We start from the raw sequence: 15230 nt of genomic DNA, 5'->3' as shown, positions 1-15230 counted from the left end.
CTAGAAAGCATAGCCTCTCACCAGCCTCTGAAAAACTTCCTTTACACTTGGTTACAAAGGAACTTTTGTAAAGTCAAATAACTCTCATTGTGAATAAACTAAGACAGTAAAAGAAACATGTATTTTGGAATCCACCAGAAGATCACATGGACTTTAGAAGCGGGGTGGGGAAGAGGGGGGGCAGGGACAGACATGGAGACACTAGCAAGGTTGAGGGCTAGGGCAAGGTCCTACCTGCTCAGCTAGTTTTCCCAGCCTGTTGGGCTGACAGAGGCCAGGGCGGCCAGCAGAGGGAGACAGGGAGGAAATAGCACAGGAAAACAAACAGAAGGCCACAGGCCACATGAGAAACACCGTGAGAGAACACATCAGTGTATCTTAAAGAGCAAACACAGATCTATCATTACAAGTTCTGCCACTGCGCATGGCCCTCCCATACATGGGGGTTGGGGGCACGTCCAGAGCTAGAATCAGTATTTCTTGACTCATGGTCACAAACTTGCACGTCAGTCATGGTGGGAACATCAAGCCAGGGCCCCCTAGTCTCTTCTGAGACTTAAAGCAGTCCAGAGCACAGCCTTTTCACGGTCAAGGGGACATTAGCCAAATAAGGTGGGAAACAGGGTAACTAACACCTTTTAGACAGGTGTAGACTCTAGTGCCACCCAGAGAACAGGGTATGTAGGAACATGTGCTCTGGGGACCCAGAAAGGATATTTACAGCACTGGATGTATCAGATGTCCAGTCAGTATTTGGCTTTAAGATATGCTCAGAAAGAAGTGAAATAGAGACTAGTATAAAAATCAGAAAACAGTTGGAGAGATGGCTCAGAGGTTAACAACACTGGCTGTTCTTCCAAAGGTCCTGAGTTCAATTACCAGCAACCACATGGTGGCTCACAACCATCTATAATGAGATCTGCTGCCCTCTTCTGGCCTGCAGGCATACATGCAGGCAGATACTGTATACTGTATTAACAATAAATAAATAAATCAGAAAACAAGGATAGCTGCTGAAAGAGCCTTGTGATACTCATGTCGATTCTAAAACTTCACTTAGATTACTTCTTTAGTAACAGTCCTAAAGCAGCCAATACAAATTACCATCTTTATTAGTGCTCCAATTTGAAATGTATACATTTCAAATGTATACAAGAAATGCATGACTGTGTGTGTGTGTGCGCGCATGCGTGCACACGTGTGTACGCGTATGTATTTTTAAAGGCAGAGTCTCTCTATGTAGACCTGGCTGGCCTGGAACTTGCTATATAAACATGGCTGGGCTCAAACTGAGATCCACCTGCCTCTGCCTCCTGAATGCTGGTATTAAAGGCAGGCACCATACACAGATTACTACAGATTTTTTAAGAAAGCAAGTTCAACCTTGCTTTTAAAAATTACCTGCACAGTACATTTAACTTAGAAATGCTCACAGGTACACTCTCAAAAACAAACTTTTTTCTGTCTGAACATTGCTGTTCATCGAAAAGAACAGGATATCTTTCTAAACAAAGCCCTCATAGTCTTCAAAGCTGAGTGGCTCTGTGTACATGTAACATCCACAGCTCTAAGGTGGAGATATAGACAGAGCTATATCCTGGTGTCAGCCTACAAACGTGTTATTCTCTGGTGCAGGTGCCAGTGACCCTGGGTGCAGCCAACTTACCTGGAGGCAGATGGCCACATTGACCCTGCACCCAAAGGTGGTGCTCACAGCGCGTGCGGGGAGGCCCAGGTCTTTGAATAGCTTGGAAAATGACTGTGTCAGTGAGATCCGGGGCCGTTCCTCAGCCACCACCATGCATGTGCGCACACAGGACAGGTTCACCCCCTTCATCTGCAGAAGAGCGAGAAGTCACTCTAAGACTCGCACAGTCTGGGACCCTCAGCAAAGGCCATCTGAAGGAATTTCTGTGGGATGCCCATGGGGTCTGGCTGTGGATCTCAGTACATAAAGGCAAGTCTGAACACACTCCCATTTCCTCTAGTTCTGCTTTCACCTTAGGGATTCTAAGCACAGAAGCACTGGTGAGTGCCCTGAGGAGTCTATGATCAACTCTCTGTCTGGCCTCCTGGCATGCCCTCCCTCTGGCTGGGGAAGAGAGCTTGGAAGAGGCATGTGGACTTGGAGGAACCTTCCTGGCTGTGCAGGCCAGCTGGGCACTTACCCTCAGGGCTCCTGTCTGTGCACCAAGCCCCTTGGTGCACATCTCCATCACTGAGTAGGAGCAGAAAGTGACTCGGGCCTTGTACTGACTGACAGCAGACAGCCAGAGGGACACGTTGCTCTCCAACTCCAGTGGGGGAACGAGGACTGATTGGTGTCCAGAGTAGACGCTGTGAGGAGAAAGAGCATTGGGAAGGAGCCAGTGTACCAAGCCACAAGCACATGCTCCTTCCTCACATACTCCATTTCTCCAGCCTGGACGGGCATAGGTCTGTTTAGAAATCCAGTGGGAGGTTAGCAGAGAGACACTGTGGGGTACGGTCCTGGCCTCCACCCAAACACTCAGAAGCATCAGAAAAAGGCTTCCTCCACACAGAGGTGGGTCAAGACCTCTTAGCATTTGAAAAACCCAGAAGATTCTTTCTAATCACTAATAATGGAAAGTGTTTATATTTAAGAAAAAATATTTATATTCTTTTCCTTTTTTAATTATCATGTGTGTATGCACTCATGCATGTGTGCATGTGTGTGTGTATAGGTCAGGGGGCAACTTTATAGAGTCTGTTCTCCTTTTACTTTTATGTGGATTCAAGGGATTACACTCAAGTTGCCAGACTTGCATAGCAAATGTCTTTACCTGATGATCCATCTTGTCAGCCTCTCTCTCTCTCTCTCTCTCTCTCTCTCTCTCTCTCATCAGGCTCTCACTACATAGGCCTGGCTGGCCTGTAACTTACTATGTAGAGCAGGCTGGCCTCAAACTTAGAAGTCTACTTACCTCTGAACCCCAAGTGTTGTGACTGAAGGCATGCACCCCCACACCCAGCTATTTTTACTCTTTTATTAAACTATAAGCCCAGATTCTAACCACCTAATCCCCAAACAAAGACATGCACACTTCTCAGCTTCCTAGACACTCAGAAAGCCATCGGAATGTCTGATGTTATGAGGAATCACACGGCCCACACAGGCCCCAGGTATGATGGGTACATGCCCTCACCTGCACAGACACCACAGTGCAAAGCCGAGGCCACAGTAGGGGTCCAGGCAGATGGCGATCTGCCTTGAGGGGTACAGCTCACACTGCAGCTTTATGGAGCGGCACAAGGCACTTGTGGCTGCATGTGACATCTGCGGGAGAGAAGAAAAGGTCTGCTCAGGGCTGTGAAGGAAGAAGGGGTCAGAGGCCACATCTGCTATGCAGCGTGGTTGCCCGGACATGCAGCTCCATATCACCACGTACCAAGTTGCTTTTTAAGATGATTAGCTCATATCCCCATAGAACTGAATAATACCCAAGAAAATCACACACAGACATCTCTGAAGAGAGACTTCATGGCAGCAAAGCATTCTAACTGCACTATTATAAAATGATTTATTTGTGTTATTGATGTGTATGAGTTTATGCATACCACATGCATGGCTGGTGTCCACAGAGGCCAGAAGAGGGTGTCAAATACCCTGCAATTGGAATTACATGTGTTTGTGAGGCACCTGAAATAGGTGCAGGAACCTGAGTCCTCTGCAAGCTCAGCAAATGTTCTTAATGCTGAGCTCTCATACCAGCCCCTGTAAGTGAACTCTTAATGCACATTAAATAAACTCAGTAAAGTCACCTCAATCTAGAGACCAGACATTGCCATAAACAGTGAAAGATGCAATGTTCTCAGGGGCCTAATTTTGGGCTTCATCAACATTTAACATAAATTAAAAATATATATATATATATATTGTTGCTTTGTGCCTTGAACAAGAAGCACCTGCCTAAAGCTACAAGCCACACCCTTCCTATTTGTAGCCTCGCTCCTACTTGTTCCCTCAGTGTTCCCATGAGGTCCTACCTTAACTCCAGCTAAGATCCCTGTCGTCGACACACTGAAGTCCAAGTATGCAAGCACATCTGGGGAGGGCGGTCTGAAAATGCTAGCTACCTTCTTTTTTGGAATGTCATCTGTTAAACAAAAGATACAGTGGCTAATGTTACGCAGCTCACACTGGTAGAAGCATCAACTTCTCCAGACAAGACAGGTGTACTTTTGTGTCCAGAGACCCATCTGTCTCACAAAACTCGGGCTACCAGCAAGCAGGATGTGTATACTGTTTGCATGTGGGAACGTTCACTCTTCAGGAGCGATCCCTGCTGCAGGCTCACCAGGTCTATTCTGCGGGTGTGGAGCCTGAATGCTGAAGGGACAGGGAAGGTCACTTCACTGCTAAACAGGAAGGGCCAGAGTGCTGAGGATATGCCAACACTGCAGAGGCTGAGGTGGAGCCACAGGAGGAGCTGTGCAGACAGACGCCCCAGGTCTGTGTGCTTCAAGTTCATGCGGTAAGTCCTACTGCTGTCTGCTGTACAAATGGGCACAGGTTCAACACGGGCAGACTGAGCTTGAGACTGAGGGGTTCTGCCCAGCTGGAGCACAGAGCCTGACCCCAGTCAGCTGCCCCAGTGCTAGCTCTTCATGCCTGCCGCAGTGTTAGGCACATGGCCGTATCTGTCTCTGGTTTCCACATGAAATGCAACTTCAGGACTCAAGGGTACGATGGGAAAGGAGAGAGAGGTTCCTGCCACTCAGAAGCCAGTACTTGGTTCCCAGCAGAGCTCTGGGACTGTGCTAGCCACAGCAGTCTACAGCTGCAGAGCTGCTCTCAACCCAGCATGCCGACTCTACCATAAGACAAAGCTTCTTCCCAGCTGGTGCAGAGGCATCTCAGGGCATGACAGCACTCACCAATGACAATGACAAGGATTCTAGGGGGTGCACAGTAAAAACTGTGCCCCCTAAGGAATCAGCAAAGACATGTAGACAACTGCCAGCCAACTACACAGGCAAAGAAGCAGTGGAGAACAGATTTCAGTTCCTAACACATGAGTGTGGGGACTGCTGATGGCAGGCCCAGAGCTGAGAAGACCGCACATCCTGGACAGAACAGCCACCCACGTAAGGAACCTGATGACCCACTACCACTGTGCCTGCTCTATCTACCAGGCAAAACCAAGAATGCCTCTTGCCATTTACACAAGTTATTTGAACACTTGATCCAGTTATTTGAACATTTGGTTTTTCAATGTAATTATTTTATGTGTATACACATATGCCTGAGTGTATATATGTGCATTATATATGTGCAGAGGTCAAAAGAGGGCACTGGATACCCTGGTACTGGAGTTAAGGGCAACTGCAAGCCTCCAAATGGGTGCTAGGAACCACATCCCAGGCCTCCACAAGAGCAACAAGTGCTCTTAACCACGGAGTCACCTCTCCAACTCCTTAATGATTGTTCTTTGCATGTCAACAACATAACTCCAACAACAGAAAGCCTACAAGAAAGAAAGCAATGCCTTGTCTTTGCAGGGGCAGCTGCTGGAGACACCTACCTGTATCTAGGATGGTTGGCCAAGTCCTGACATCGACAGCAGCAGCTGCCTCTTTGGACTTGAGCAGCCGTGTAATTGCCTGTGTGCTAAGCACACATGCGGATTTGCTGACCTGCATCACATAGGAAGCAAGAGCCCAAGTAAGCTGACAGTCATTCATCCCGCATACCACCCTGCAGAGGAGACCAAGCGTGCCACGCGCCACGACTTCCTACCGAGGAGGACTTGGCCTGCCAGTGGGGTGAGCGTACCTCTACAATCATCTTCACAGTGGGCAATGTGGTGCCAAGGTTCTGGGGGTGTGGGGGTCGCACAGTGACAGGCACACAGCCACAGTAGAGGCAGCCATAGAATGCAGCAATTAGATCCACCCCTGGGGAGATAGAGCACATGGTCAACACTGGGATCAAGAGTGTAGGTGGACAATTTCAGCCCTGATGGGGGCAACCTCTAATATCTGTCCACATATAGAAAAGGGACAAGCAGGCATGGTTTCTTTTTAAGACAGCCATGGTTAACTCCAAATGATAGGTACTTACCAAGCCTAGCACTGACAGCAAGTAAGGGCATCGCCTACATCTGGGAGGAGTCTCAGGAGGGGCCATGGGGATGTGGGACTGTGGACACACGGGCACTCACACACTGCAGTGAGAAGGTTCTTGCCCTGTACGCTAGACCTCTGGCCCATCAGGCCCAGGAGCCAAAGGGGCTAGACAAGTTTGCATACACAGACCTCAGAGGACAACCTCTGTGACAAACTGCTTGCAGTGCAGGCTCCCCAGCCTCCACACCAAGAGGGGCCATTTCTTCAGATACCTATGAAAACTTTGACAGTCTATCTCAGAATGTATTAAAATGCATTCAAAAATGGTATGAACAGAAACCATAATTTTTAAAATATCAGACATGAACAGTTCATTTCAAGATAAAGATGCAGACTGAAGGCACACAGGACAACAAAGTCTTAGGATAAAAGACAAGGATGACACTTAAAACTTTGAGTGGGAAAAGAGCTAAAAGAGGAAATGTCAGTTACTAAAGACGGAAGAAGATACACAGAAATGGAAGAAACAGAGGTACATGAAGAAAAGCCAGGGAAGCACAGTGGGAAGATGGTAATTCAAGAAACCTTCTTGAATTAAAGGACAGACTTCCATGTGAAGTGAGGGCAGTGTGGAGGGTGAATGAAGTTGGACTCGCATCTGCTGCAGCCTGAAGGAAAGGGTGAGGCAGAGCCCTTGCCCAGCATGCGCAAGGCTGGCTTCACTTCTCAGTGCCATGAAGAGAGAGGGTGGGGCATGCAGGAACATGCACCCAGAACTTCAGCTCCTTCTTTAAACTATCACAAGGTGGTTGAGATACTGTCATAATTATTTTGAGAATGCTACATGTAATGTGGGATACCAAAACAGGTAGAGCAACAGGACATTCCAATCCAGCTATGTCCTAAAGCAGTGATTCTCAACCCCAACTCCTTTGGGGTTGGATGACCCCTTCACAGGAGTCACATATCAGATATCCTTCATATCAGATATTTACATCACGATTCATAACAGTAGCAAAGTTACAGTTATGAAGTAGAGCAATGGAATAATTTTACGGTTGGGGGTCACTGCGACATGAAGAACTGTATTAAAGGCTTACAGCATTAGGAAGGTTGAGAGCCACTGTCCTAAAGAATCAGTGGCTTTATAGTGAGAAAGCAATCTTAGAGACTAGGTTTAGTAAATCTCTATAGTCTGAACTTGAGTTGAAGGGACAGTATGAACAAGGGTCTCTCTAAGAAACACAACTATACTTCAATCTCTAGCTCTGCTCACAGAAGCCAGCTGCAATCGCTGCCCCTTCTCCACCCCTTGTTCTGGGATGCTGTGCCTGGAAGGATAAGAGTCTAGCTCTACAGTAAGAAGGATGAGCATGAGCACTTGCTACCCTAGCAGCAAAAAATGCTACCAAGAGTACTAGGAACATAGGTCCTACCCAAAGGGCTCATGGTAGCACCAGGATCACAAGAGCGGAGAGGGGCTGAGCTCAGTTTCAGAGGGTAAGGAGAGGGTCTTGGGTGTGCATGTACCTGGGGGATAGACCAAAGCCACGTGGTCCCCAGCATCCAGTCGCCCCTTCTCCATTAGCGCAGCAGCCACTCTCTCAGCCCTTTTGTGCAGCTGGATACAGGTTGCAGTGCTGGTGACCGTGCCCTAGAGAAGAAGCAAGTTCATCAGTGTGCTGATGCTTTCAGAGAGAAGAGTACTTGCTCTGGAACCTGTGTGCATCATCCTGACCAGGCCCTGTGGTCAGGAATCAACTGAGGTCAGAGCTAGGTAATCCTGGGCCTACCAGATTCTAGTAGTAGGGGTTTGAGCATCTCTGAGTGGCCCAACCTGAACCTAGAAGGGTAAAGACTTTCCTCATACCTGACAGAGCCAAACACTGTAAAATACCCATGCCTGGAACCCATCTGAATCCTGAACCCTTCCCCTGAGACCTATGTTGCTGGCCTCCCCACTATGAGCCTGCAGGGCATTGTCCTCTTGTCCTACCCAGAACCAGTGCTCTGGCACTTATAATTCTCTGCACTCCACTGATCTGGAGGCTCTCTCCACAAGTTGACTACATCTTTGTTGACAATTAATCACTATCTATTAGCATGACTTAGAATTCAAATATAAGATGGATATTTATTGAGATACACCAGGAAGCAAGATAGCCTCTCACACAAACACAGAGGGCATCAATTAGCATCTCTGAAAGCTTGAGCATGGAGGCACAGTCCTGTACCTGCCCTTGAGGCTGAGAAAGGAAGATGGAGAGTTGAAAACCAGCCTGGGATATATAACGAGATCCTGTTATTTATAAAAATAGATAAAAAGTAAATCTCTGAATGAGCAAAGAGCACCAGGATCTAATTTGCATTTTCTAAGATCATGGTATCTGCCCTATACATGACAAAAATAAAGATCTCTTAGAGCATGTTTGTTATAGCTGGCAGAGGAGTCACACAGGCTTTCAGAATGTTTGTTTCTGTAATCTTGAAATGTGAATCTCCTTTAGATTGAAGGCGATTCTTAGTGTGGTGTAGAGCATTAACAGATATTTCAGACAATGTGACAGAGAATTTCTCAGTCACACAAAAGAAGCAGTTGGAGCAGCAAATAGTATTTGTCATTTTCAAAGATTCAAAGGTATAAGCAAATATACACAGAATAAAATGCGTAAGAATTACCACATAAGCATTTCCTTTTAGCTCATAAACCCAAGAGCATTTACACAGACATACTTCCTAGTAAGAAAACAGAGCTGATGAGAATTTTCCAGATAAATGCAAATCAATAGGCAGAGGTGTCTACAAGAAAAGCAACAGGCAAGAGAACAATGCCATAGAAGGGACCAGAGCCTAATACCATTCCATTGTCTCAACAGAAAGAATGAAGACAGTGAGAAAGAGCCCCAAAGTTTTGTCCTCACCTTGGCATTCAGCAGCAGGAACAATGGGTGATCAGGAGTGGTATGAGCCCGCCACTGCAGCACATCTGCCAGGAACAGGAACTGTGCAAAGAGAAAAGGGCTTGCACCTATGCAATCATGGATGTCACCCGCCCCCAGGAGCTGCCCAGTACCTTCCGAGCCTGGTCACTATCCTCCAGGTGGGCCAGCTCTCTCCCAGAGGCCTGTGCGATCCTTTTTCCAGCAACCAGGTTCCCAACAATCATTGAGGCTGGTCCAACTTCTACAAACAGATTCCATTACAAGTTGGGAACTGTCACATGACTTACTTACATGTAATACTGGCTATTCTAAAACATACCTGGGTATTTAACTCTTTTCTTTAAATGACGACATTCAGATCACTCTCAAATATAAACTATGCTATATAACATTCTTGGGATGTTAATCAAATTATTACTGTTTTATTGCTTTACTATATTTTATGTATAAATACAAATTCTTGAAGTGTGTCATACTTAGTGATATGGTATGTGTTCAATAAGAAGTAAAAGAAACTTAGCTTCTCCTAAATATCATTATCAATACATTACCAAAGCAATGAAAAACTGAATATACTAGTTAAACTGGACTTTATACTAAGTTTTTGTGTTACATCAGGAATAGGAAACTAGCCCTTGAGAAACTTCTGTTCCTGAAACCTAGAGGCTCCTTGGATTCCAGAGCCCACGTCTATTTACAGACATCATTTCTACCTCCAAGAAGCCACTCTTGAATTTACCATTAAAACTGGATCCTAACAGGCAGATGGACACCAGCAGGCAGCTGTACCAGCAGCATCCTCTTTTGTTGCCAGGAGCAGGTGCACTGGCATCGTCCCCTTTTGTGAACCAGGAGCAGGTGCATACACTTACTCTAATCCTTAACCTCAGGCCCAAGAAAGTTGGTACTTACTATTGCAAGATCCAGCCAGGACTGCAGCTAACACCAATTAAGGCCACACAGCCTTGTCCTTAGGTACAACTAACCTGGCTGCTTCTGGCGAGGCTTGGGGAGGTTGGTAACACAGGTGTGAGGGCACATCAACACATTGCATGGGTGTAGTGTCCCTTCCAGAAAGCGCTGCTTGGTTTCAGAAATGTGAATTCCTCCAAGAGGAGCCTTGGGCAAGGTGTTGGCAGGAACCAGGGCCAAACAGTACACGCCAACTTGGTGAATGCTGTCGATGGCCTGGAAGGCAAGAACTCTACTGAGCCCAGCGTGGGGAGAGTTGGAGGGGGACAACACACAGAACAGAAAGCTGAAGTGCAGGTGTCCAGGAGGTGAGTGACATCTAGAACCTCTTCTCAAGCAAAGAGGGCAGAGTGTGCCTATTTCTACCACAAAAGCATGCTGAGGCCTCCAGCTGGGAAGAGGTGAACCAAAAATGACAGAAGCTAGATGTCCTGAATTTGTATGTTTGAATACAACTCACTTAATTACAAGCAATCTCTGACAACTGAAAGTAAGAAAAATGTACTCAATCAGAATTCAGCTGGCAGCACAGTTCTGAGGCTCAATTGAACGTGTCTTTAAACAGTATGGATAGTTGGTCCCCAAGGAGATATGCACAAAGGAAGAAAACTGCAGAATCATGTGAGCTTCTCCCAACTCTCCTGCCTGAGTCAGCATGGAGACCATACTGTGAGGCACTGGGGCCCAGTGGCGGAAAGTCAATGAGTAACACTCTCTGGCTGTTGGCAAATGCATTAACAGGAGGACAAAGAGTTAAGTGGAAACCCCATAGTCTTGAGTTTGAATAAGAATTCTCAGCATAAATTCATAATACAGAGAATCTTACGAACAAGCGGGCAGAGACCATTTTCTACTCTGCCCTCTGAGAAGAGGCGCAGGGTGATGACTAAGTGATAACCAGTGGTGATCAATCATTAACTACTATGGTCAAGTTCACAGACAGTGGCCTCCAATATCCCACTCAGGGCTGCACAGGATGGGTATACCCTTGTGTCTAGCCTACCTGTTTCTACTATGGCCTCAGAGACCACAGGCTTTATCAAGTGGCTCCCACTGACCTCTGAATGATAAGTCATGGCTATAACACATTGAAACACAGACAATTAAACCCATTAGTTCGCGAAGAAACAAGCAAGCCAACTCAGGGTCATGCACAAAGGATTCATTAATCTAAAATCGAGTCACCATCTTTTTTTTCCTGCATGTTCTAGTTAATGCTGAAGGATGGATGAAAACTCAGTGTGACTACCACAGAATCAACAGATCACAAGCACAGGACGGAAGGGTGCCAGGAAAGGGAGAGCCCCTGGCTCCCTGAGCCATCTTCAAATGGAGTCTCGCCAGAAAACTGGCCTAGTCCGAACAAGCCTGCAGACCCACTGTGCAGGAGCCACAACCACAAAACATGATACACAAGAGTGTGGTCGAGTGACTGCAGAAATGCCACTCTATGACCTGTTTTCCCCAAAATTGCCACAAGAGTGACAGAGGCAGTTACAGGCTAAAAAGAATGTGTCCTACCAATCAGTCATCATTTATGACCTTGTTGTGTTTGTGTCAGACTAAATAATCACCAGATAGTGAGGGAATTTGAACAGTGATTAGACACTTAATTATATACATAAATTGGTGTTAATTTTAAAGCTACGCTATCGGTCTCCACCGAGGTACAGAGTGGACATGAAGCAGAGTGGTGGGGAATGTGAGGCTACCACACTGTTTAGTCTGTCCCTGACATACCTGCACGCTCTGTAACAGCACACAGTGTGGCCCCTCTGACTTTCACGGCAAATATACCAAAAACTGTGGCCGTCCCCCCGTGCCCACCTGCAGCACGCGGCTCATCCACTGGAAGCTGTCCTCCTCTGAAGCATCGGGCCGCTGCTCGGCCACCAGGACAATGCGGTCATCATGCAGCACGGTCACGGAGAACACGGCGATCCTGAGACAAGAGAGAGGCCAAGTGACCACCCGGAGGAAGAGTGCCGGCTCCCCCTCCCCCAGCTCAGGCTGCACCAGCAGTGCAGAGTTCTGTGTGGTCAGCAGGTTACTGTCAGTGCACAGGATAACCAGTCTTTTTTTTTATTGTTTATTATTATTAGTTACATTTTATTAACTCTGTATCACAGTAAGGGGAACAGGGACTACTTCTGACAGGTACTCAATGGCAGGCTCTGACTCCCCACCCCCCAAGGGAGGAGCAGTTCTGCTAGGCCACAGAGGAGGACTTTGCAGCCAGCCCTGAAGATACCTGATAAAACAGGGCAACCAGTCATTCTAATCTCTAGTACTATAGCTGGAACAGTCTAAACTCACAAAATAAGCACTGTAGTACCAAGCACAATTTTAAAAATTCCTAATTCTTATGTTAATGTAACATTTCTTTGTGAACAACCCTTTTAAAGTTTTACTTTGCAAACAAAAGATCAAATATTTCAATAACTAGCTAATTAACCCTAATTGTGACTGATCTTTTTGGACTTGTTTACTACCTAGCTTTACTAATTTCAGCAAGTCCTCTTCCATTAAAAAACAAACAAATAACAACAACAACTCTAAGGGCTGAAGAAGTGGCTCAGATGGCTGCTCTTCCAGGAGGCCTGGGTTTGATTCCAAGAACCTACATGGTAGCTCATGATCCGTAACTGCAGTTCCGGGGCCTCCGTGGGCAGCAGGCACACATGTGGGGCACGGGGTGCATGCACAAAGTACCCATGCACACGAAATTGAAATACATTTACAGATTTTTTTGAAACTGGGTTTTTCTACATTTTCCTGCAGCATATTCATCTGGCAGCCCATGTGTGGAGGTCAGAGGAAAACTCTGAGGAGCCAGTTCTCTCCTTCCACCAGGCAGGGTCCAGGGGTGAGCTCGAGTCGCCAGTCTGGGTAGTGAGTACCTTCATATGCTGAGCAATCTCACCAAAGAAAGTCTCCTCTTTTCTTTTCTTCCTCCACCCTTGCTTCCGAGTGTGTGTGTGTGTGTGTGTGTGTGTGTGTGTGTGTGTGTGCGCGCGTGCACACATGCACCTTTAACTTGTTTGTGTATCTGTCTGTGTCTGCACGAACACCTTTCTCTACACTGCTGTACTATCAAAGCTGTATCTGTCTTCTCCCATCAGTCAGGAAGCTGGGCTTCCCCCCCAAACCCCTCTACCACTCTACTTCTGAGTCAGCGCAGATGTGTTTTCCTTCAGCTGGTATGCCCACAGATGCTGCATCAGAGCAGAGACAGCTCAGTCACACATTATTCTACCCGCAAGCTTTCTCAGCGTTCTCTTCCTGTCATTCTCCCTGTAGCACTCCCAAATCTGCTTTTCTAATACCATGTCCAAAAGTTTTTCAATGCGGAAATTACCGCGACAGAACTTCTGGACGGTGTATGTCCGAGATTCCACAAAAGTTAAGGGGCAATACAGCAGGCACTGTGCTGGTTAGTTTCCGTCAGCTTGACACAGGGTTATCTAGGGCTATCTGGGGAGAGGGAACCTTAATGGAGAAAATGCCTCTACAGATTGGCTGGAAGGCAAGTCTGTTGGACATTTTCTTGACTAATAATTGCTGTGAGGTGGTTCCAACCGTGGGTGGAACCATCACTGGGCATGTGGTCCTGGCTTTGTAAGAAAGCAGGCTGAGCAAGACAGGGCAGCAGGCAGTAAGTTCCCCTGTGGTCTGTGCTTCAGCTCCTTCCCCCAGGTTCCTGTCTCGAGCTCCTGCCCTGGCTTTCCTCTTCGATGAACTGTGAGGTGTAAGATGAGATAAACCATTTGTTCCCCAAGTTGTTTTTGTTCATGGTGTTGATCACAGCATAAAATTTAGGTTATAGCTGAAAAATATCATTTCTCTGCCACCTTATCAGATCAGCTCCTCTGTGGCTGGAAGTCTGTCACATTCTGTTCGGCATCCTCATGGCTTACCATGTAAGGACAGCTGGCTCCCCGGCCTAGAGTGTGCCAGCCTCCTGCTTCCTCAGACAGCTCTTCCGTTCCATGCACACCCCCCTCCTAAGCTGCTAACTAGATTCCCTTCCTCTCTCTCCTATCCCTTTTCCTAATTCCTTTCAACATTGTCTCTTTCTTCCACAGTAGTTTCATAATCTGATTTTCTACATTATTCATAATGTTCATTCATTGAGGTTCCTGTATTCCTCAGGTCCCTGGAAGGGACAGGCAGGCTACGCTGTGTGCAGAACAAAATCACCCCACATCAGTAAGCCACTTGGGCTGGCTTACCTTTCCCAGGTACAGAAGGATGTGAAGGCACAGTGTCCCCACCTCATTCAAAAGCAGGGAGTGTATTTCCCTGATGAGCATATCCCCATAGAGATTTCCACCTACAGCATCTGAGTTTCTGCTTCAAGGGACAAACTGGCAAGGTATTGTGCCTACTTGGTTTGACTCCCTAACTTTTTCTTTAATGCATGTTCAAGGGCAGGTACTGGCCTGGCTCACAGGTACACTAACTAAAGTAAACAAAGGCACATACACACTTTTGAGAAGAATAAACCTTTAAAAGTAGTTGGCTGGGGTCAGACTTTTTAGCTTTATTGGTCTCCTTGTGGGGCTCCTGTCCCCTCCGTGTCCTTCTACCTACCCCTGTTCCTCCATAAGACTCGCTGTGCTCCACCCAAAGTTTGGCTGTGAGTCTCAGCATCTGCTTCGACCCCCTGTTATGTGGAGCCTGTCAGAGGACCCTCTATATTAGACTCCCATCCTGCTCCCTTGACTTCTATCACTTCTGGTGTCTATCCTGTTTGCCATTCCTTGTTGTTTAGCTTCTTTAGGTCTGTAGATTTTAGTATGGTTATTCTATATTATATGGCTAATATCCACTTATAAGTGAGTATATACTGTGTGTGTCTTTCTGTTTCTGAATTACCTCACTCAGGATGCCTGCAGAGGCTGATACACCAACCAAGACCATGCATGGAGAGGATCTAGAAACCCCTGCTCAGATGTAGCCAATAGGCAGCTCAGTCTCCATGTGGGTTCTCAAGTAAGGGGATTGGGGCTGCTTCTGTCAGTTGCCTGCTCTTTGGTCACTTCTTCGGGTGATGCAGCCTTGTCAGGCCACAGAGGAAGAGGATCCAGACAGTCCTGATGAGACTTGATAATCTAGGGGGAGATGGCAGGGGAGGAGAACTCCCCTTTCAGTGGACTAGGAGAAGGGGATGAGAGGAAGAGGGAAGGAGGGTGGGACTGGGAGGAGTTGAGGAAGGGGCTACAA

The 15230-nt window shown here is 46.8% G+C and overlaps 1 protein-coding gene across 10 annotated transcripts in view; it reads right to left on the bottom strand.

The window, feature by feature from the left end:
• Dip2a (disco interacting protein 2 homolog A) overlaps positions 1-15230 on the bottom strand; it is an 80277-nt gene that overhangs the window by 8048 nt on the left and 56999 nt on the right. For 7 of the 10 annotated variants that reach the window (XM_060369330.1, XM_060369335.1, XM_060369333.1 and 4 more), the window contains 12 exons: positions 11832-11946; positions 10019-10220; positions 9164-9273; positions 9012-9092; positions 7621-7744; positions 5798-5919; positions 5547-5658; positions 4009-4118; positions 3168-3298; positions 2169-2337; positions 1667-1837; positions 235-264 (listed from right to left, as the gene is read on the bottom strand). In XM_060369330.1, the coding sequence (XP_060225313.1) occupies positions 235-264; positions 1667-1837; positions 2169-2337; positions 3168-3298; positions 4009-4118; positions 5547-5658; positions 5798-5919; positions 7621-7744; positions 9012-9092; positions 9164-9273; positions 10019-10220; positions 11832-11946 (1477 nt within the window). The remainder of the gene's footprint in view (positions 1-234; positions 265-1666; positions 1838-2168; positions 2338-3167; positions 3299-4008; positions 4119-5546; positions 5659-5797; positions 5920-7620; positions 7745-9011; positions 9093-9163; positions 9274-10018; positions 10221-11831; positions 11947-15230) is intronic. The other 3 variants (XM_060369331.1, XM_060369334.1, XM_021652513.2) reach the window with 1 other exon arrangement.

The sequence above is a fragment of the Meriones unguiculatus genome, chromosome 16 (genome assembly GCF_030254825.1).
Source record: "Meriones unguiculatus strain TT.TT164.6M chromosome 16, Bangor_MerUng_6.1, whole genome shotgun sequence".
Classification (NCBI taxonomy): Eukaryota; Metazoa; Chordata; class Mammalia; order Rodentia; family Muridae; genus Meriones; species Meriones unguiculatus.
This window is presented reverse-complemented; position numbering and strand designations above follow the sequence as displayed.